This window comes from Notamacropus eugenii, chromosome 2, assembly GCF_028372415.1.
Source record: "Notamacropus eugenii isolate mMacEug1 chromosome 2, mMacEug1.pri_v2, whole genome shotgun sequence".
Lineage (NCBI taxonomy): Eukaryota > Metazoa > Chordata > Mammalia > Diprotodontia > Macropodidae > Notamacropus > Notamacropus eugenii.
The window spans coordinates 5,435,217-5,459,227 of record NC_092873.1 but is presented as its reverse complement, the minus strand read 5'-3'; the positions used below and the strand labels follow the sequence as shown (position 1 = coordinate 5,459,227).

The following is a 24,011-nucleotide window of genomic DNA, read 5'->3' as shown; positions in this document are numbered from 1 at the left end:
TTGGGGTTTTGAGGGATCAAGCAGCTGAGTATTTAGTAAGGACCCACTTTGTGTTAGGCACTATGGTAGGTGCTGGGGACAGAGAGACGAAGGATAATAACAATTCCTCTTTGTAAAGAGCCTGTATTCTAATGGGGAAAATACAAACACACACACACATGTATGTATGTATATATACACGTCAATAAATATTACATATATGTACACAAGCACACACTACATACCATATACACACATTTGTGTGTGCATATGTAAATGTGCACACATATGCACATGCACACACATCATAAATCTAAAGTTAATATAGACCAAGTAGGTTAAATGAAGGGGTTTCTGAAGAAAGGCAAACATTTCCGGAGGAAAGTCTTTCATGAAGAATCTGGTGTTTGATCTGAATCTTAAAGGAAGAGAAGGCCCCTAGGCTAGGGGGAGGACAACATTCCCCCATCAGTGCTTGGTCGTCTTGGAAAGACACTCCCCTCTTTTGGAATATCAAATGGGACTAATGATACAGACTTTATCTACATAGCAGTGCTCTTGGAGGAAGGAGCACTTTTGTAGACTTTCCAATGCTACACATCTGCAGCTCCTCCTACCACAGCCACAGCCTCCAGATGCAGCCACCATCAGTCAATGCTGCCACCACCAGTGAGACTTCAGCAAAACACTATCAAGTCACAGCTATTTACCTGAAGATTCCCTCTAGCTCCCAACGACGTTCCTTCAGTCTTTACTTTTCTTTTGCCATCACAAGGGCTTGACTTCCTAGGAAGAAGTAAGTCCAAAGAGTTAGAAGAGGGCACAGATCGGTGCAATAAGGCCGAGTTTGTTGAATTTTGATTTGGGGGCCAGTTTGATCAAGAAACCTTCTATCCACCCATTTGTTCCAGAACCATCAGACCCAGGAAAAGACTCCAATTGATCACCCTTAGTGGAAAGAGCATGCTTCTCCTATCCACAAATGCAGGAACATGGGGCTCTGCTAGAATTTAGTTAACAATGCATCTTCCTCTAGCATATTGAGGCTTACAGAACTCTTCTGTGAGATAGTTTGTACAAGGATTATCATTCCCATTTTACAGCTGAGAAAATTGAGGTAAAAAGAAGATAAGGAAATTGTTAACAGGGTCACATTTCTAGTAATATTTGAGGTAACACTTGCAGGAGTGGGGAGCCTGCAAAAGTATCCCCTTTGGATATTTGTTCTCTGAAGTTTGGATTTAGTCAAAGGGCCATAGTTGAGGACCTAGAGGGCCACATGTGGCCTCAAGGTCTCAGGTTCCCCATCCCTCTGAACCCTCATTTTCCTTTCAGTGTTTTGATAACACTAGACAATGCTGGTGAAAGGTTATTGACTGTTCTTATGGACCTAGAGAGTACTGAGCCTGCCAGTTATCAAAGCCAGATCTGGGAACCAGGGCCTCATTTCCTTTATACTTCATTCTGGAATTATAGTATAAGGGAAAGGGTATGGTACATCAAGATCAACAAAAGTCTGAGGCTGTCCGAGGCTGAGACAGAGCCCACTTAGAAGAGTCCAGTATTGGGGCCAGTCCAGTGTCAGTCAAGTTGGTGAGGACCCAGCAAAGACATTGAATGACCTATTCATTCACTGTTGTACTTTGAGTCGGTGTCCAGTCTTTTCCTTTCCTGGATGCTGGGTGTGTTTGTGGAAGAGTGTGCCTCTGGTGTTGGGAGAAATGCTTGCAGATGCTGTTTTTGCTATGCATTCGAGTAACTTGCCTGTGATAAAGACTCAAAGGACACTCATGTTGCATTAGAATAAGAGTGGTAGAACTGGAAGGGGCCAGCTAGTGCTCATGTATCTGGAGCCAGACAGAGGACCTAGATTCAAATCCTGATTTGGCCAAGTCACCTTTAACCTCTCTGGTCCCGTATGAACGTAGACATGTCTTAGATTGTGGAATGTTAGAATTGGAGGACAACATCAGCCACAGGAGAAATTTTAGAACATGGAATGTTAGAACCAGAAAGGATCTTAGCAAAGAGAATTGTAGAATGTAACAGTGGGAAGGAACCTTAGAATATAGGATGTAGGAGCCTTAACTTGGAACCGGATTTGACCTTGTCTAATCCCTTTGCTTTGTTGAGGTTGTGTGACTTGCTCAGGGTCTCACAGCTAATAAATGTCTGAGAGAGGATTGGAACCCAGATCTTCCTGACTCCAAGTCCAGTGCTCCATCCTTGACAATATAAGAACATTAAGAGCAGTGGGATGTGCTAGTAAATATTTAGCATTTGGTTCTTTGAAGCAAAAAAAAAAAAAAAAAAAAAAAAAGGACCCACGGCACTGTAAAATTTTATCTGAAGTGTCCCTTTTACAGTGGAGTGTGACACATGTGGGCTAATGATGGTTTAAATAGAAAAACTAGAGAGTTTGGAGACCTTTGAATGTAACTCCTAGTTTGGCTTGTTCCATTTGCAGATGACATAAGGCTAGGAGGGACATCTTAGATGTAATAGCAGTAGCAGCAGCAGGAGCAGCAGCAGCAGCTAACATTTAGCTAACATAGTGCCAGGAGGCACTATGCTAAGTGCTTTTAAATTATTATCTCATTTGATCCATAGAAGAACCTTGGGATATAGGTGGTATTATTATCCCCATTTTATAGATGGAAAAACAGGCAAATAGGGATTGAGTGACTTGCTCAGGAGTGACATTTTTAGTAAGTATCTAAGGTTAGATTTGAACTCAGGCCCAGATATTGGTTGGCAGTCACTTTTCAAAAAAATATTGACCATTCAGAACATAAGATGAAATTGGGTGAAAAGTTAACTTCGCTTGTATAAGGTAGGTAGACCTTGTTACAGTTTTTCTTAGGTTTTTGAGATGTTGTTCTCTCCTGATTTTCCTCCTACCTTACTGCTGCTTCTCCTTTGTAGGATCTTCATGTGGGTATTGGCCACTAATCATGGATATTCCTTGAGGCTCATTCTTGGGCCTTTTTCTTATGTCTCTAGCCTATGTCTCTTCATGATTTTATCAGCTCCCGTGGATTCAATTATCATCTTTCTGCAGATGATTATCAGATTTATTTATCCAACTCTAACATGTGTCCTAACCTTTAATCTCACATCTCCACCTGCCTACTGGATATCTCAAACTGGATGTCCCATTAACACCTTAAATGTGACATGTCCAAAACTGAACTCACTATTTTGCCCCAAACTTTCCCCTGTTCTTAACTTCCTTCTTGCTGGTTGGTACTACCATTGACCCAGTCACTGAGTCTCTCAAGGTAGGGGTAATCCTCAACACCTCACTTTCTCATCTCTACATTTTTTTTCTTTAGCTAAATCCTGTCAATTTTATCTTTACATCTGAAATAGATTGGGGTGGAAGAGAGGAGGTAAATTTTGATCTCAATATGAGTCCACAATATGACATGATAGTAAAAAAAATGCCAAAGGCTCTTAGGTTAATTCAGCAAGTCACAGTGTCTAAGACCAGGGTCATGAGAGTTCTTTTTCAGCCTGTCCTGGTCAGACTCCCATTTAGTTTTAGGCACCATATTTTAGGAAGTATGTTGATAAGTTAGACAGCATCCAGTGGAGAGCAATTACAATGGCAAAGAGGCCATATCAGGGGGCCACTGAGATTCCTTTCATTCTGTTTCTTGATTTTGATAAAGTGAGAAAACATGACCATGGTCATTTGAACTTGGTGTTAGGAGAGGATTTGAGTCCAATGTCTTATGTTGACTATCTGTATGGTCTTGGACAACTGAAAATTGGGAAGAAGCAAATTTAGATTTGACATAAAGAAAAAAATTTCCCATTGATCAGGGAAAGAGTTCTTAAGAGGACTCTGCAGAGCCTAAGGGTCTGTGAATAAATATCAGGAGATCTGAACTTGGAACTTTAATGTCTTGATAATTGTGTTTCAATATAATTGGTTTCTTTTGTAATCCTATGTTTTATATTTAATACCTTTATAAATATTGCTTTGAGCAGGGGTCTAAAGGTTTCACCAGCCTGCCAAAGAGGTCCAGGACACAAAAAAGGTTAATAATTCTTGAATTAGAGAAGTCCTATAGAGGACTGGTCTGCTTGGGGAACTAGTGGTCCTCCCTCCTGAAAGTCTTCAAGCAAAGGCTGCATATATAGGTAAACTGTGCGAATTCTGGTTTGAGTACTGGTTGGATTAGATGACATTTAGGGCCCTAGCCAACTCAAAAATTCGATTATCCTGTGCTTGTGAAGTTGTTTAACTTCTGTGAGAGTAAGTTTTCATATTTTTAAAAGAGGATAATGGTAATAACTACAGTGCGTACCTCATAGGATTGTTGTCAAATGAGACAACGTGTTTAAGTGCTTGGCACACCTTACAGTTCTATATCATAGTGATGAATTGATCCAGAGAGTCCTCCATGTAAGTGATCAACTCAGTAAGGTTATAGATTGTGGTCTTTGTTTGAAAGTGACACCTTCTAGGAAAGTCAACAATTCTTTCATTACCTCTATTGAGAAGACACAGGGAGCTCCTCTGATTGGTCCTTTCTCTGAGTGGCTGCCTTTAAGGTGATTGTCAAATAAACCAGGGGCTCTTCTGTTTAACTTACCATTCCATAAATATAAGCAATTATTATTAATGTAGAAAGTTAGAGTCTGAAGGGACTGGAGAACTGGAGAACGCAGAATGTTAGAGGCAGAGGGGACCTCAGAAAACACTTGGTCCACTCCCTACTAATAACATGCAGAGAGGCTACCTTGTTTACCATAGGTCACACAGTAAATTGGTGGTAGGTTCAAGTCTCCTTCCCAGGTCATTATTCTTTTCATTTTTTATATGTAGTCTTTAATATAAATATTCTCTGAATGGAGGAGTGTCTATCTGTCTATGGTTTTTCATGCTTGGAATAACCCAAAGTCTTTGGTTTTACTGGTTACTTAGGGTAACTCCCATCACTGTTCACCATGATGCAGATATCTGCAAAAATGTACCTCTTGTGCTATCTTGCCTGCTGAAAATAATGGGCTTAAAATTCAAGCCAACATTTCCTGGTTCCCTGTTAGCATAGAGCCAAGTCCTTTACAGAAGGTACAAGTTTTCTCTGTAGTCTTCTCATGGCTGACTTCATCTCCTGGTTTCTCAGTGTGTAAATCAGGGGATTCAAGAGAGGAGAAATGACAGTGAAGGTGACAGAAATGACCCGGTCAGAAGGAAGGGCAGTAAAGGGTCTAGCATATACATAGATGCAGGGCACAAAATGCAGGGTGACCACAGTGATGTGGGAGGAGCAAGTGGAGATAGCTTTCCTCCTGCCCTCTCCTGTCTGAGACCTCAGCATCACCATGATGACTGTGTAAGACATAATGAGTAGAAGGAACCAAAGTGTGGTAAGGAGACCGTTGTTGGAGATCATGAGGAGCTCCAGAAGAAAGGTGTCAGTGCTGGCCAGTTTGAGGATTTGGGGGACATCACAGTAGAAACTATCAATGATATTGGGCCCAATGAAAGGGAGTGGGAGCAACAGAGAGATCTGCACAATGGAGTGTATGAAGCCCCCCACCCAGGAAGCTGCCAAGAGCCCAAGGCACCTTCCTTTACTCATGAGGGTCACATAGTGAAGGGGCTTTGAGATGGCCAAGTAACGATCAAAAGCCATCACAGAGAGAGAAAAAACATCAACTCCACCAAGGAGGTGGAAGAAAAACATCTGTGTCATGCAGCCATTGAAAGAGATGGTCTTTCTCTTAGCTAAAAGATCTAGCAAAACCTTTGGAGCAGTGATGGAGGAGAAGCAGATGTCCACAACAGAGAGATTTCGGAGCAGGAAGTACATAGGTGTGTGGAGGCGAGACTCACAGGTCACAGTGAGCATGATAAGGAAATTTCCCAGAAGAGTTGTTACATATACCAGGAATAATAAAAAAAATAAGATGATGCTCAGTCCTGGAGACTGGGTAAGGCCCACAAAAACAAATTCCTTCACCCTGGTGTGATTTCCCAGATCCATTAGCTCATGTTTCCTCTTCCTTGGCCACCTTAGGAGAAAAGAATTAAATAATAAAGAATATACACATTTACTCAGATATGCCCCTCCTTCAATTTGTACCCACCATCTACTCCTTTCACTGCTACTTGTGTGCAGCTGAATGAAGCTTTGAGAAAATCACAAAGCAATACTGACTGGGACCACTCTAAATTTTTATGACATAATCTGAATTGGACACTCATGGAGGCAAAACAATCCCTTAAAAACCTCTCTTATTGATTCATTATCCTCCCAAGCACATGCGTTTTCCAAACCTTTTCAAATCTCCTCAAATCTCCCATAGCTTTCCTCCCCCCACCCTCTCAGTTGAGAACCTTGTCTCATATTTCAACTTTTTCAAAGCATGCCATTCACCAAGGTCTCTCTCTCTTTTTCCCTCTTCTCACATCACTCAGATGCCTCCTATCTCATATAATGAAGTAGTCCTTCTCCTGGGCAAGGCAGAGCCTTCTATGTGCTCAAGAAATCACCATGACATCCAACAAATTGTCTTCTCTATCATCTCCATCCTCACTTATCTTCAATCTCTCCATGTACTGGAGCCCAGTAGTAACTGGTGACCTCCCTAGTGCCTAAAAACATGATGAGAAGATTTCCCAATACAGTTATTACATACATATCTCCCTCATTCTCAGAAAATCCTCACTTGCTCTAGCTACCCCTGCTATGTGTTATCCTTCTCCCTTTTTTGGTTAAACTCATTGAGAAGACAATCTACAATTGGGTCCTCTACTTGTTTTCTTTATGTTTGCTTCTTAACTCTCTACAGGCTGTCTTCCAACCTCATTTAACTGAAACTGCTCTTTTCAAAGTTGCCAGTGATCTCTTAATTGCCAAATCTGATGACCTTTTATTAGTCCTCATTCTTCTTAACTTCTCTGCAGCCTTTGATACTGTCAATAGCTGTCTTCTTCTTGTTATAGTCTTTTCTTAGGCTTTTCTGAAGCTGCTGTCTTCTGATTCTCCTCCTACCTTACTGCTGCTTCTCCTTTGTTGCATCTTCACGTGGGTATTGGACGCTAATCATGGGTATCCCTTAAGGCTCTCTCTTGGGCCTTTTTCTTATTTCTCTCATCATATGTGTTGCTGGTTTCATCAGCTCCCGTGGATTCTCAGATTTATTTATCCAACCCTATTATCTCTCCTAACTTTTAATCTCACATCTCCACCTGCCTAATAGAAGTTCAAACTGGATCTTCTATTAATATCTTAAATGCAACATGTCCAAAAGGGAACTCATTATTTTGCCCCAAACTTTCCTCTTTCCTTAAATTCTTTTTTGCGTTGAGGATTCTACCATTGACCCAGTCACTGAGGCTCTCATAGTAGGGGTAATCCTGGATACCTCACTTTCTCACCCCCACATTCTTTCTTTACCTAAATCCTATCAATTTTACCTTTGTACCATCTCTTATATATAGGTCTCCTTTTCTTTTCTGCCACTTCTACTACCCTTATATAGGCCCTCATCACCTCAATTATATACTTTCAATAGCCTTCTTGAGGGTCTGCCTGTCTCAATTCTGTCCCCACTCCAATCCATCATTCATTCATCTGTCAAAGTGACTTTAGAGAAGAAATTACACAGCTGAAGTGGTTGAAGGAGTTTATTCTAAGCCTACAGAATGAACAAGGGTCAGATGAAGCAGAGTGCAGTTTCCATGTGGAAAGCAGACCATCGTTTAAAGGAACCATGGAGTTTTATTAATTAAAATTCTTTTGCGAATATTTATCCCTTCATTCAACAGTCTTATGATTAAGGTCCTCTAGTTTTCCAGAGACTATGTCTTACTTTGTATGAGGCACTAGGATACAAAGGTGTCCTGAAGGAAGTGACATCCTATTCGGGGAAAACATGAATGACAATGAGTAAATTGAATTGAAAAACATAAAATTTTAATATTCAAATATATTCTATAATAATATAAAATGATAAAAATAGAATGAATGTGAATAATGTATAAATACACATAAAATAAATTCAAAATAGCTTTTTTGATGGATACTAATAAGGGAAGGGACTTAATGAATGCCCCATGGTTCTTGAGCTGAGCTTTGAAGGAAGCTGGGGATTATAAGAGGTGGAGATGAGAAGAGAACCTTTTCCAAGCATGGCAGAGTATAGGCACTTAGGTGGGAAATGGAACGTCGTGTATGGGGGAACAACAGCACACTGACTGGTTTTCCTAGAATACGTGTTGAATCTTTTCAATTGTGTGTAACTCTCTGTCACCCCATTTGGGGCTTTCTTGGCAAAGACACTGGAGTAGTTTGCCATTTCCTTCTCCAGCTCATTTTACAGATAAGGAACTAAGGCAAACAGGGTTAAGTGAGGCAACCACGGCTACAAAGCTAGTAAGTGTCTGAGGCAGATTCTGAACACTTCAGACTCCAGGGCAGGTCCTCTATCCAATGGACCACCTCACTGCCCTGTAGGATACACTAGATTGTGAAGGGCTTTACATACCAAAAAAAGGATTTTGTATTTTTTCCAGAACTGACAGTCAGCAGTTGGTTTTAGGACTTAGCTTGCAAATTTCTTGGGGACATGGATTTGGACATTGTATCCCTAAAACATGTCATACAGTAGGAACTTAATAAATGCTCCATGACTGATTGACCGATTAGTTACAAATGCAAGTGCCCAGGATTTCGGGGGATCAGAACACTTTTAGTACAAACTCTTTCCCATTCATCCTTCATTTCCTGTCTTGTTTACTAAAGGCAGATGTTGCTCACTGTTCCCCAGAAGTGCTGTATTGCTCTGAATATCCATCACAAGAATCAGCTCCATTCAGAGGGTTGCAGTTGGACAGGTGGTTTTCAGAAGGAATGTCAATTGGAAGAATCTTGGGAATCATTCTGGATTAACTAAGGAATTTAGTCCTTTACCCTACCCCATTCTCCATTTATAAAGAAAACACACACACACACACAAACACACACACACAAACAAAGCTACATGCATTTACATACACACTCATATAAAGACATAGGCACAATTCTCCTTGAGGATAGTGTCCATAATCCTCTCTAGTCTCAGTTTCTGACTGATGCTACTTTGTATTTTCCTGTGAAGGGACTTGGAGGAGCTTGGGTGGGGCTGGGAAAAGGAGAGCTTTGATTGCAAGAGCGTCTGGAACTGAGAGAAAAGGAGTAAAATCAAGGATTGATATGAGAGCTCTGAAAGCCTTTCCCCTCTTCCTCTCCAGGTTTTCTCCAACCTGTTCTTCCCCTTGCTTGTACTTTCAAGCAGTGGGATTCAATTGAATTCAATTCAATAGGTGTTTACTGACCTATGTTTCACAGATCTAAAACTCAAAGCGTTTAGAGATCAGGTGGCTTTTCCCTCAAGATGTTAGTAGCAGAATCGTGGACATTCTGCTGAAAGTTTTCCTGCATCTGCCCAGTCAGCAAGAGCAAAGTATTTCTCCTCTCCTCTTTTCTTTTCGTTTCTTGGTAACAGGTGAATCCTTTGTGGACCACCAGAGGTCCCCAGAGAGCTAAGGACCCTTTGTTCTTGGTATTTAGAGAGTATTAGCTCCCCTTTCTCTGCCCAGTCATTTAGGAAACCCTTCCATTATTCTGAGTGACCTTCCCTTTGTATTAAACCTATCCTGGGATTGGGTCTAACAGTACCTTTGTATGACATCTAGTGCGCTCTTGGCTTTCGAAAAATAGCTCATTACATCGAGCCTAGGGGTGGAGACACTTCCAATTGTGGCTTTGTGCTTTGATGCTGGACAAATCCCTCAGCCTTTCTATTCCCAGGGTCCTCAATTGTGGCTGGTTATTCTTGTTCTCATCTCCTGTCTCTTCTCCTTCCCATGCTTTCCTTTCTTTTCTCTTTTTTCCTTCCTTTTCCTCCTTTTGCTCTCGCTCCCATTTTCTCCCTCTCTCTTCTTATTTCTTTCATCCCCCTACTTTAATTCCCCTAAATAAAAGGGTTTGTTCTGTGAAACTTGGACTCAGACAAAAGACCAGCACCCAAAGATGTAAAAGTCCACATGTGACCTCAAGGCCACAGGTTCCCCACTGGTGGACTAAATCAAGACTAGAAGCCAGAAACTTTGGTGCTTGATCCACTGTTCCTTTCTTTATGCCTCATTTCCAGACTATATGCTGGAGGTCAGACTTTTAAACATGAGAAATGAAGCCCTCCCTGGAAGGATATGGAGGAAGCTATATTCCTCCCTGACCAGCTGTACAACTTTGTTTTATGCAGTACAGATACATGAGCACATACCCACACTTTCAGCTGACTGAATCAGGGCCAATAAATAGAGAACTTTGGGTCACCTCTGAACATGGGCCAACATTTTCTAACTAAGCTCCTGGATTCCATTACCTTTATATTATGCCCATTCTTCCCAGTAGAATGGTTTCTAGTAGGGTCTTGTTGATAGACTATGTGTTTCTCACATATCCTCCATAGGACCAGCCTAGCTAAGTTTGTAGAAGTCTATCACTTTCCTGGCTATATAGGTAATTCATTTTACGGCCATAACAACTTTAATAGACCCTTTTCTAACTTACAGAGAGAGGCATTGTCATTTCCATGGAGGAAATATCCACACCAATGAAATCAGAGATCTTTGAATTACTGAAGCATGTGTGGTGTATATGCTTGTATGTATTCATATGAGGCAGCTAGATTGGCTCAGTGGATAGAGTTTTGGGCCTGGAGGCAGGAAGTTGTTATTCAATTGCTTTCATTTGTGTTTGACTTTTTTTTTTCTGTGTTTGACTTTTGATGACCCCATTTGGGGATCTCTTGGCAAAGATAATGGAATGGTTTGCCATTTCCTCCTCCAGCTTATTTTACAGATGAACAAAATGAGGCATAGGGTTACATAATGAAGACATCTTTTTGACTCCCAGCCTGGCCCTCTATCTATTTTGATACTACAGAGTCAGGAAGTCTTAAGTTCAAATCTGGCCTCAGACACTCACTAGCAGTGTGACCCTGGGTGTCACTTAACCTTGTTTGCCTTAGTTTCCTCATCTGTAAAATGAGCTGAAGAAGTAAAAGTAAAGTAAAAAGGAAATAGAACCCATTCCAGTATCTTTGCCAAGAAAACCCCATATAGAGTCATGAAGAGCTGGCAATAAATGAGCACCAACTCCATAGTCTGTGTGTATGTGTGTGTATGCACATACACACATATAACTGTACATATATTTCAGAATCTTTCACCAAGTCATTCAGATAGCAATTTCCAGGGGTCCCAGCCCTGGAAACTACTCACTGTTGGCTGGCATACTGGCATTCTTCCCAGACTGCTAACTTCCCAGAAGCTAACCCTTCTGCTGTTCAGTTCTTCTGAGTCAAGGCAGGAGGACTTTCACAGAGCACAGTCTCATGATGTAAGTAGGGCCACTAGGCAATTAGAGAATGTAGGTAGCATCCCTAGAGGGCCCTTGGGCAAAGCTGGGACTGGGTGTAGGCCTCCTAGTCAGGTTCTTAGGGCTTAGCACACAGGGGACCCAACAAGGGATGCTTTTTAAATGACTTTTTAGAAACAGATAAATCAGTGCCAAGAAATTCTGCTCAGTAGCCCATGGTGGGATTTATTTTTTTATTAGTCAAGTTGTTTGGGTTTCAGTGAAGGCTCGATTTTTCCTGGTTGGCCAGGAACACACAAGGGTACAATGTTGAACTGCTGACATTTGTAAAAACATTGGTACTGTGTTAAAATGGTAGGCTCTAGAGCTGGAAGGGACATCTGACATCATCTCTTCCAAATTACACCTGAATCTGCTGTATAACTTGACTCTAAGTCCTCAACCAGCTTTCCCTAATGAGTTCATATTGGGGAATTTGCTTCCTATTGAGACAGGCTTCTATATAACTTCTGGAGGTTAGATTATTTTTCCTTATATGGAGCCCAAATATTTTCCTCTCCAACTTCAATCTATCATTCCTAATTTGTTATATGGGACTAAGGATAACAAAGCTAACTTCTTTCCCATATGACAGCCTTTCAGATATGGGAAAAGGCTCTTTTGCTTCCCCTAACCCTTTTCTTTTAGAAACTATACATGCTCACGAATTCTCATTGATTCTAATTTAAATTGATTATTGTATTTGAATTATTCTAATTAATTCTAATTTAGACATTCTCACTCTTCTAATTTTTTGGAGTCATGCTTTTTACTTGTTGTATTTTGAACCTGAAAAACAATAACACTTAACAATTATTTCAACACACAGAAGGGGATTCCTCCTCTTTGAACAGAAACAGTTTATTCCTTAATGTACTTGTCAGATCTATGAACCAAGGAAGAATTTATTACCAAAAAAGAGAAAGAGAGCTTTATGAGAAGTAAAATAGATAATTTTGGATAAGTTAAATTAAAAAGATTTTATACAAATAAAACCAATATATTGAAGACTACCAGGAAAGCAGAAAACTGGAAAAATTTTTTTCTCAGCTAATTTCTCTGATAAAGACTTCACTTCTCAGATAAAAGAGAACTGAATCAAATTTGTAAGGAGTCAACCTCCATTTGATAAATGAGCAAAGGATAAGAGCAGCTCATTTTCAGATGAAGAAATCAAAGCTATCTATAGTCATACAAAAATGTTCTAAGTCATTATTGATTAGAGAAATAAAAATCTCAACAACTCTCCAATATTGCCTCATGCCTATCAGATTGACTAACATGAAAGATAAGGAAAATGATAAATGCTGGAAGGGATGTTAGAAAATTGGGACACTAATGCACTGTTTGTGGAGATGTGAATGTATCCAACCATTCTGGAGAGTAATTTGGAATTATTTCCAAAGTATAATACTGTGCATACCCTTTGACCCAGCAATACCACTACTAGGTTTCTGAATTTCCCCATCATTTTCATCAAAGCAGTGTTGGTGTTTGTGAGTGTTCTGACCCAGATGAGGAAATTCAGTGCTGTACACCAAATCTCTGAAAGCTGCCTACTGCTTTTCTGCTCCACTGTTGCCAACTCTGTGTTGGCTCAACTTTCCCTCCAAGTTAGCAACAAACTGTTCATGCTCAGAGAAGAGCTCTAATTTGTTGACATTAATCTTTTTGGTAGTCATTTTGTCTTGGTGGGTGGCACTTTTGATAATGCAAATATTTAGCTTGGAAAGGATAAGTCTATGATCAGTCCAACACTCTGTACCATACATTGCCTTTGTCACTCTCTCTCTTGTTTGTCTCTTTTCCTTATACTCATACAGTCTATCAGATATCATTGTTTGCTGTCAGGGTGCATTCATGACATTTTATTGCATGTAGGTAAATGGAAAACAGTGTTGATGATAAGAAGGTCATGCAATGCACAAGTCTTCAGCAGTAATGACTGTTGCTGTTTCCAACTTCATTCCTCACTAAGAAATGAAATGCTAAATGAAAAAAGACAACTCCACAGGATTTACTGGCAGGATAGTTCATCCTTCTCTAAGAAGGCAGCATTTAATTCCATCGAAAGCAAAATACAAGCAAAGCTTAGAGAGATGCAGGATTCCTGGCTCAGTAAGAAGGCAGATGAAATTCACTTTTATTCTGATAGTAACAATCCAAAGAGCTTTTATGATTCCTGAAAGCTATTTATGGAACAAAAACCTATGGTGCCTCAGAACTACTCAGTGCTGATGGAGCCACATTGATTAGTGATAAGGTCACGATCCTAGAGAGATGAGATGAACACTTCCGTAGTGTTCTCAACAAACCATCAACAATCAATGCTGAGGTCATTGACCATTTACCTCACATTGAAGTCAAACCCTCTGTAGCTGAACTTCCTACAGAAGAAGGGGTTTTGAGGGCCATTAGACTACTTTCATGTGGCAGAGCACCTGGTGCTGATTCTATTCCAGCTGAAATTTACAAGGTAGGGAGAACATTGCTCATACAAAAGCTGATTGAAATTTTCCAGGTTATATGGCAAGAGGAGGTTATCCCCCAGGAGTTCAAGGATGCCTCCATTGTTCATCTCTATAAAGGTAAAGGGAATAGATTGTCCTGCGACAATCACAGGGGGGTCTCTCCCTTAGTTATTGCTAGTAAGATTTTTGCTAGATTCCTCCTTAATGGGCTGATCCTTCACCTGGAAGATGGTCATATACCTGAGAGCCAATGTGGCTTCAGAAAGTGCTGAGGAACAGTTGGTATGGTGTTTGATGCCCAACAACTCCAGGAGAAATGCCAGGAGCAGAACAGAGGTCTGAACACAACATTTGTAGATCTGACCAAGGTCTTTGACACTGTTAGTTGTGAGGGCTTGTGGACAATTATGTCAAAATTTGCTTGCCCATAGAAGTTCATCAGTATTTTATGTCAATTTCATGATGGCATGTTTGCCCAGATTCTGGATAGTGGACAATGCTCTCGTGCCTTCCCAGTTACTAATGGAGTGAATCAGGACTGTGTGCTTGCTCCCATGCTTTTTAGCATGATGTTTTCAGCTATGATGTCAAATGGTTTCAATGAGGATGAACATGACATCAAGGTCAACTACTGTACTGATGGTAAGTTCTTCAATTTGAAAAGACTAAAAGCCAAGATCAACATGGAGGAAGCTTTGGTGCCTGATTTTCTGTTTGCAGATGATTGTGCACTCAATGCAGCCTCTGAAGCTGAGATGCAACAAAGTATGGATCAATTCTCTGCTGCCTGTGATAATTTTAACCTAATAATTAATACCAAGAAAACACAGGTGCTCCATCAGCCAACAGCACACCATCCATACATGGAACCATCAGTTACAACAAATGGAGAAGTTTTGAATGCTGTGGATAAGTTCACTTACCTTGGTAGTGTACTTTCCAGGTATGTACACTTTGACAATGAGGTTGACACAGGTATTGCCAAAGCTAGCTCAGGGTTTGGGAGGCTCCAAAGAAAAGTATGGGAGAGAAGAGGTATTAGACTGACTACCAAGTTGAAGGCCTACAGAGCCATTGTGCTGACCTCATTTCTGTATGTCTATGAAACATGGACAGGCTACCAGCACCATACTACAAAACTGAATTGTTTCCATTTGAACTGTCTTAGGAAGACTCTGAGGATCACCTGACAGGATAAGGTACCAGACACTGGAGTCCTTGCTTGAAGTGAACTGCCAAGCAGTCAAACTATGCTTCAGAGAGTGCAACTTCTATGGGCTGGCCATGTTGTTCAAATGCAAAATGTATGCTTGCCAAAAAGACTATTTTATGGAAAACTTGCATGGGGCAGGCAATCACTTAGTGGCCAGAAGAAATGATACAAGGTCTCTCTCAAGAACTTTAGATTTGATTGTGAGACATGGGAGGCACTGGCACAAGACAGCTCAGCATGGCGTGCCCCCATCAGAAAAGGTTCTGTGCTCTATGAGCAAAACAGAATTGAGACAGCACAAAGTAAACATAGAATGCATAAATTCGGAAAATCCACCCCAAATGTTCACACAAACTGTCTGTGTCCAATCTGTGGTAGAGCATTCTGAGCTTGTATTGGTCTGATCAGCCACAGCTGGACACACTAAAACTTGAGTTTATCATGGTGATATCATTTTAGTCGTCTTCGAGAACGAAGGACAACAACCAATGAAACAATCACCACTACTAGGTCCGTACTGCAAAGAAATTTTTTAAAAAGGAAGAGGAAATATCTGTACAAAACATTTATAGCAGTTCTTTTTGTGGTGTCAAAAACTGGAAATTAAGGGAATGCCCATCAATTGGGAAATAGCTAAATAATTTTTGGTATATAATTGCAATGGAATACTATTGTGCCATAAGAACTCATGAGCAGAATGCTTTTAGAAAAACCTGGAAAGACTTATATGAAGTAATACAAATGAAATAAGCAGAACCAGGAGAACATAGTACACAGGAACAGCAGTAATGTATGATGATCAACGGTGAATGAATTAGCTATACTCAGACATATAAAATAATTCAAAGATCTAAGACAATTCTGGAGGAGCTATCATGGAAAGTGCTATTTACCTCCAAGAAAGATGTAATGGAGTTTGAATATAGATCAAAGCTTATTTTCTTAAACTTTCTTTTTCTTGTCTGCTTTTTTCACCACAAGAATAATATGGAAATATGTTTCCCATGGGTGCACATGTATAACCTTTACAAAATTGCATGTCTTCTCAATGAGGGGTGAGGAAAGAAGAATGGAAGAGAATTTTGAACTCAAAATTGCAAAAAATGAAGGTTAAAATTGTTTTCTGCAAGTAATTAAAATATTAAAATTAGTAAAAACTTCATTCTTACAGTTGTCTTTTTTTTTTTTTTTTACCCCATTTGGGGTTTTCTTGTCAAAGATACTTGCATGATTTGCAATTTCCTTCTCAGCTCATTTTATAGTTGAGAAAACTGAGACAAATAGGACTAAGTGACTTGTCCAGCATCACAGAATTATTAAGTGTCTGAGGCCAGATTGGAACTCAGGAAGAAAAGCCTTGTTAACTCTAGGCTCAGTGCTCTCTCCACTGTACTACCTAGCTGCTCCACCTCATCTTTATACAGCTCTTTCCATTTTCTCAAATATATTTTCTAGGTGTCTCTTGGCTCCTGTGTTTACATTTCAAAATTATTTTTTCATCAGGAACAGTATAAACTGAGTTCATATGAATTCTAAATTGATAAGCCTGTCATTAGTCATGCTTGGTTTCAAGCCTCTATGGAAGACAAAATTCGAAGATCTCTTGAGTACATTCTGAGATCCAGATTTCAGCTCCTTGGTATCTGAGATATTTCTTTGTGGCTGCTGCAGTATTTTTTTCTTTGTCTTGGAAGCTATGGATTTTGGCCATGATGTGCCCGGGACTTTTTATTTTGGAGTTTCTTTCAAAAAGTAATCAGAACATTCTCTCATTTTCATTTTGCATTCTGTGTGCACAATTTTCACTTGTAATTTCTTTAAATTTTGCATGTATTACCTTTTTTTAAATCATGATTTTCAGAAATCTAATGATTCACAGTGTCAGGCACAGAACAGGTACTTAATAAATGCTTGTTGCCTTGACTTGATTTGGCACAGTTGGTGCATTTTCAACTACTGACAATTTGGAATAACAGTGGTAAGATGTTTAAATTTTAGACTTCAGAGCTTCTCATATGCAACAGAAACTTGAGTAAAAATACTTTCTATAACTTTGGCAGACTTTTCATTTTAGGGTGGAGCCAAGATGGCAGAGTAGGAAGACACATGTACTCTAGCTCTTCTTCCACATCCCATAAAATGCCTGTAAAAAATGACTCACAACAAATTCTAGAGGAGCAGAAGCCACAGAACGACAGAGTGAAAGAGATTTCCAGCCAAAGGTAACCTGGAAGGCCAAAAGGAAAGGTCTATCCCACAGGATACTGAGTGGAGCAGAGCCCAGGCCTGGCCAAGCAGCACTGGGAGGAATAGGACTGTAACAGGCCTTTGGGGCAGAATCCCAAGCAGGGAGGGTCTCAGATCCCTCAACCCACAAGCTCCAAAGAAAGCTTCAAAGGTTAGTGAGATGGTTTCCCAGCTGGGAGAGAAGGGAGTAGGGTCTGCCCCTAGCACGGGCCCCAGGCAGCAGCTGTAGTGTTCATCTTTGAAGTACTCTGCCTAAAGACCCTGGGGGAATTGAGCAGCTGATCTGACTCTCAGCCTTGAAGATGGTCCTGGGGTGAGGAGGAGCACTAGAATCCTCCTCTTGACAAAGGATTCAGAAGTCAAGTAACTGGCTGGGAAAATACCCAAAAAAAGGGAAAAAAAATAAGACCATAGAAGGTTGCTTTCTTGGTGGACAGGTATTTCCTTCCATCCTTTCAGATGAGGAAGAACAATGCATACTGTCAGAGGAAGTCAAGACTTCTGCATCCAGTACCTCCAAAATGAATAAGTGATGGGCTCAGGTCATGGAAGAATTTGAAAAGTGAGTCAACAGCTTGCTAAAGGAGACCCAAAAAATGCTGAAGAAAATAACACCTTTAAAAATAGGCTAACTCAATTGGAAAAAGAGGTCCAAAAAGCCAATGAGGAGAAAAAGGGTTTAAAAAGCAGAATTAGCCAAATGGAAAAGGAGTTTCAAAAGCTCATTGAAGAAAATAGTTCTTTAAAAATGAGAGTGGAGCTGAGGGAAGCTAATGACTTTATGATAAACCACGAAATTACAAAACAAAGCCAAAAGAATGAAAAAATACAGGATGATGTGAAATATTTCATTGCAAAAACAACTGACCTGGAAAATAGATCCAGGAGAGACAATTTAAAAATTACCTGAAAGCCATGATAAAAAAGAACCTAGACATTATCTTTCATGAAATTAGCAAAGAAAATTACCCTGATATTCTAGAACCAGAGGGCAAAATAAATATTGAATGAATCCACAGATCACCTCCTGAAAGAGACCCGAAAAGACAAACTCCTAGGAATATTGTGGCCAAATTTCAGAGTTTCCAAGTCAAAGAGAAAATATTGCAAGCAGATAGAAAGAAACAATCTGAGTATTGTGGAAATACAATCAGGATAACACAGGATCTGGCAGCTTCTACATTAAGGGATCTAAGGGCTTGGAATAGGATATTCCAGAAGTCAAAGGAACTGGGATGAAAACCAAGAATCACCTACCCAGTAAAACTGAGTATAATACTTCAAGGGAAAAAATGGTCATTCAATGATATAGAGGACTTTCAAATATTCTTGATGAAAAGACCACAACTGAAGAGAAAATTTGACTTTCAAACACAAGAATCAAGAGAAGCATGAAAAGGTAAACAGGAAAGAGAAATCATAAAGGACTTTCTAAAGCTGAACTGTTTACATTCCTACATGGAAAGATAATATTTGTAACTCTTGAGACTTTTTCAGTATTTGGGTAGGTGGAGGGATCACACACACACACACACACACACACACACACACACACACACACACATAGACAGAGAGCATAGGTTGAGTTGAATCAGAAGGGATGATATCTATAAAAATAAAATTAAGGGGTGAGAGAGGAATATATTGGGAGGAGAAAGAGAGAAATGGAATGGGGCAAATTGTCACTCATAAAAGAGTTAAGAAAAATCTTTTTCATTGGAGGAGAAAGGGGAGGAAGTGAGAGGGGAAAAGTGAAGCTTACTCTCTTCACATATGACTTAAGGAAGGAATAACATGCTCACTAAATTTGGTATGAAAATCTATCTTACACTACAGGAAAGTAGGGGAGAAGGGGACAGGTGGCGTAAGGAAGATGATAAAAGGGAGGGCAAATGGGAGAAGGGAGTAACTAGAAGTAAACACTTTTGGGAAGGGACAAGGTCAAATGACAGAATAGAATAAAGGGGGGACAGGGTAGGATGGAGAGAAATATAGTTAGTCTTACACAACATGAACATTATGGAAATCTTTTGCAAAACAACACATATATAGCCTGTATTGAATTGCTTGCCTTCTCAGTGGGGATGGGTGGGGAGGGAGTAAGGGAGAGAAGTTGGAATTCAAAGTATTAGAAGCGAATGATGAGAATTTTTATTGCATATAATTGGGAAATAAGAAATACAGGTAATGGAGTATAGAAATCTATCTTGCCCTACAAGAAGAGAAGATGGGGATAAGGGAAGGGTGGGGTGTGATAGAAGGGAAGGCACATTGAGGGAAGGAGTAATCAGAATGCAAGGTGTTATGGGGTGGGGAGGGGAGAGATGGGGAGAAAAATTGGAACTCAAAATTTTGTGAAAATGAATGTCATAATCTAAAAATAAATAAAAAATAACTTTGCCACAAACTTTCATCTAGCTTGAAATTAAAGACCTAGTGACACACGAGTCACTACCTGTTGACACAGACCATTCTTCTCCCTCTGACTTTTAAAAAAATTAACCCTATACATTAGGAATTTTTCCCTTATATTGAATCCAAATCTGCATATCCTTCAACTTTAATCTATTTTTTTTCTAGTTTAGTTATCTGATGCCAAGGAGAACAAGTCGAATTCTTCTTCTACATGACAGTCTTTCATAAGCTAGAATACAGCTATCATGCTCTTTACTCTTTTCTCCCCTCATCTTCAATTTTTCCCACTATTTTTTTTTGTAACAAAGATTCCAGGATTTTCAAAATCCTACTCTCCGTTCTGGACCCAGTATAGATTTGTGTCTTCTCTAAAATTTGCCACCAGCACAAGATGTCATGCTCTTGATGTGATATGAGTGGTGGTGAATTGAAAGTAGAGTGACCATCATCTTCACTTGAAATCCTTTACATGTAACACAGCCCCAGATCAGTTTCCTCTGCCATACCAAATTCTTGGCTTCCATGAAATTCCCACCCTACCAAAGTCCTTTTCATATGAACTCTTATCTTGCTAAGTCTCCTTCCTCACTCCCCACCCCAACTTTATGACTTTGCAATTGACTCTTGAAATTAATTATGGGACTTTGAAAGTGGAGTGTTGATCATAATAAATACAAAGCCAGGAAATTGTCACTATGATGAGATAGGAGACAATAGATTATGGCTGAAATGAAGTGGAGTGAGATGCCTTGGAATTCAAATCCTGGCACTGCTATTTTCTGGTTTGTTGTCCTTGGGACCTCTTGTTCATCTCACTTTTCTTGTCTGTCAAATGAAGGGGCTAGATGAATGATTTCTGAGGTCCCTTTTAATTCTAAAACTTTTATTTGAATCTCAGTGGTTGTATTTTTTTTAAATGCTATGCATAACTACGAAAGATATTATCTTCCAATTCTTTAATTTTTTAAAAATGTTGTATCTCCCCATATTAGATTGTATATGCATTTGGAGGTTTTTGTGGCAAAAAGTGTTATCTAAACTAATTTACATCATTTTATTTATCTTTTTAAAAATTTGTCTTTTATTTATTTATCTTTTCCAAGTACTTTATAAGGCATCTTTCCCTGAAGGCAAACTCTTCAAATATTGAACATTTCCATCTTTTGCCGTCAATGCCATTTTGATGTGTATGAAATGATACATCAGAGTTTTATTTCACATTTCTATCATTCTTAGTGTTTTAGAGCATCTACCTTATATAGTTGTTGTTAGTTTGCATTTCTTCTCTTGGAAACTGTTTATTCACATCCTTTTATTACTTCCTTTGAAGCCTGTAAAAAAAATTGAGACCTGACGAAGCTGATTCACTTTACAAGGTCATAGATTATGTCAATTAGAGGGTTAAGAGTAACACTAAAATTTCCTTACTCCTAGACCACTGTTCTTTCCAGTTTGCATCTTGATTAGTATGTAGCCTGGATAATCAATCTTATGTGCATATGTGTGTATATGGGTGATGTCTTTTGACTTGTGTGTCAATTGCATTTAATTGAGGCGGAGTTGTCTGGAGCTGTTGGCCTCAGTCTCTCCTCCAGAGTCTAGTGTCAGGACAGAGTCAAGATGACTGGTGAAGATTCAAGATGCAGTGTCTTTGTGTCTTTGATGTCTACCCAAGCTCTAAGTGCTCCACAGCACCTGCTTCAGCCTCTTTTATGGCTGTTGGTACAACTTGTTCTCATCTGCCCATTCCACTAGGGGACATCTTCACAGGCTTGGGGTAGACATCCCCTTAACTCAGTGGGAGGTCTGAGACCCCACAGTTACCCTCCTTTACACGCCTTTATTTTTCTTCCATCTTTCTTGTCAGCAAATATTTACTAAGAGCCTATTATGGACAGAGGACAGTTCTGGGGCTGGAGGAGATATAGACTTGAGGTAAGAGAAGGTGCTTTTATGAAAATTATAGTAGATATCTGTGCTCCCTTTCCTCCTAGACTTCAGTTTTCCTTGTGCCTTTAGTACCACTTCACTTTCATTACTAGACACCAGAGCTCTCTTTACCTTAAGCCCGAGAAGCCTTAACCTAATTGTTTTGGAAACAAATTTTATTGATACTTTCCCCCCTTTTATATTACAATGATTTCTGGAAATATTCTCCTCTCCCTTTTACCCACCTAAAAATGAAAACTTCTTTTGTAACAAAGAAAACCAAGATTGTTATTTACTTGATGATGGTAGGTCTGTAGAGTAGATGAATCTCATTATATACTTTCTACACTTTGGGCAATAGCCTTGTGCCCCTTCTGTGGCTACTTAAGGCATTACTCATTGTTACACTCAGTGATCTCTCTGCAAAAGACCACTTTGTCTCTTAGGGACCAACTCTTTCTTCCTACAGTGATTATCCCAGAAATAATGGGCATATGGTGTTTTAGTGATTCTCTCATATATTTTAAAAATCACATGATTGGAATGTAATAATAATTCACATTTACATGGAACCTTAAGATATATAAAGTGCTTTTATCACAATAACCTTGTGAGATAATTTTGACAAAGATCATTATCTCTCCTCTCTTCTGCTTGTCTTCTATTGGTTGTATGTGCCACCATTCTCCTTGTCAATTAGTCATCCTGTCATCCTGATCTATTTCTGGCCACTGGACCCAGATGGTCCTGGAGGAGAATATGAGACTGATGACTCTGCACAACCCTGACTCACTTCAATCCAATTCACTTACTTGTGTCACCTCTCCGATCTCATGGTTCTCCTGTAGAATGATGGATAAAGAATAAGACTCATCTCCAATGCTCTCATTGAATCTGCCTTACAGATTCAATCTATTGCCAAATCTTCATTTCTACCATCACAAAATCTCTCATACTCATCTTCTTCTCATTCACATAGTTACCAACTTAATTTACACAATAGGACAAGATTAATACTAATGTAATTTTTAGGCTTATTGGTAGGTCCGAATTGTTATTACAAGTTTGGCCTCAACAGAAGGATTGTGATGCAATGAAATTTGGTTCGATCTTTCCTAGTTTCCCATTAGCACAGAACTAATTACCTTTCAGAAGATACGAGCCGTTTCTGTAATCTTCTCATGGCTGACTTCATCTCCTGGTTTCTCAGGGTGTAAATCAGGGGGTTCAAGAGAGGGGAAATGACAGTGAAGATGACAGAGATGACCCGGTCAGAGGGAAGGGCAGTGAAAGGCCTAGCATATACATAGATGCAGGGCACAAAATGCAGGGTGACCACTGTGATGTGGGAGGAGCAGGTGGAGATGGCTTTTTTCCTGCCCTCTCCTGTGTGAGACTTCAACATTACCATGATGACTGTGTAGGACACAATGAGTAGGAAGAACCAAAATGTGGCAACTAGACCGTTATTGGAGATCATAAGGAGCTCCAGAATAAAGGTATCAGTGCTGGCGAGTTTGAGGACTTGGGGAACATCACAGTAGAAACCATCAATGACATTCGGCCCAACGAAGGGGAGTGGGAGCAACAGAGAGATCTGTACAATGGAGTGTATGAAGCCCCCCACCCAGGAAGCTGCCAAGAGCCCAAGGCACCTTCCTTTACTCATGAGGGTCACATAATGAAGGGGCTTTGAGATGGCCAAATAACGATCAAAAGCCATCACAGAGAGAGAAAAAACATCAACTCCACCAAGGAGGTGGAAGAAAAACATCTGTATCATGCAGCCATTGAAAGAGATTGTCTTTCTCTTAGTTAAAAGATCTAGCAAAACCTTTGGAGCAGTGATGGAGGAGAAGCAGATGTCCACAACAGAGAGATTTCGGAGCAGGAAGTACATAGGTGTGTGGAGGCGAGACTCACAGGTCACAGTGAGCATGATAAGGAGATTTCCCAGCAGAGTTGTTACATACACCAGAAATAATAAAAGAAATAAGATGATGCTCAGTCCAGGAGATTGGGTAAGGCCCACAAAAACAAATTCCTTCACCCTGGTGTGATTTCCCAGTTCCATTAGCTCATGTTTCCTCTTCCTTGGCCACCTTAGGAGAAAAGAATTAAATAATAAAGAATGTACACATTTACTCAGATATGCCCCTCCTTCAATTTATATCCACCATCTGCTCCTTTCACTCCTACTCGTGTGCAGCTGAATAAAGCTTTGAGAAAATCACAAAGCAATACTGACTGGGTTCACTCTAAATTTTTATGATATAATCTGAATATCTCATAGAGACAAAACAATCCTTTTCAAACCTCCCTTATTGATTC

General features: G+C 39.8%; 2 protein-coding genes across 2 annotated transcripts; both read right to left on the bottom strand.

The window, feature by feature from the left end:
* Nucleotides 1–5,033: 5,033 nt before the first annotated feature.
* Nucleotides 5,034–5,981, bottom strand: LOC140522076 (olfactory receptor 4D11-like). Its single transcript, XM_072637114.1, has one exon. It carries the CDS (start codon nt 5,979–5,981, stop codon nt 5,034–5,036), a length of 948 nt encoding a protein of 315 aa, XP_072493215.1.
* A 16,840-nt stretch (nt 5,982–22,821) lies between these two features.
* On the bottom strand, nt 22,822–23,754 carry LOC140523377 (olfactory receptor 4D9-like). The gene has a single exon (XM_072638287.1). It carries the CDS (start codon nt 23,752–23,754, stop codon nt 22,822–22,824), a length of 933 nt encoding a protein of 310 aa, XP_072494388.1.
* Between the last annotated feature and the right edge of the window lie 257 nt (nt 23,755–24,011).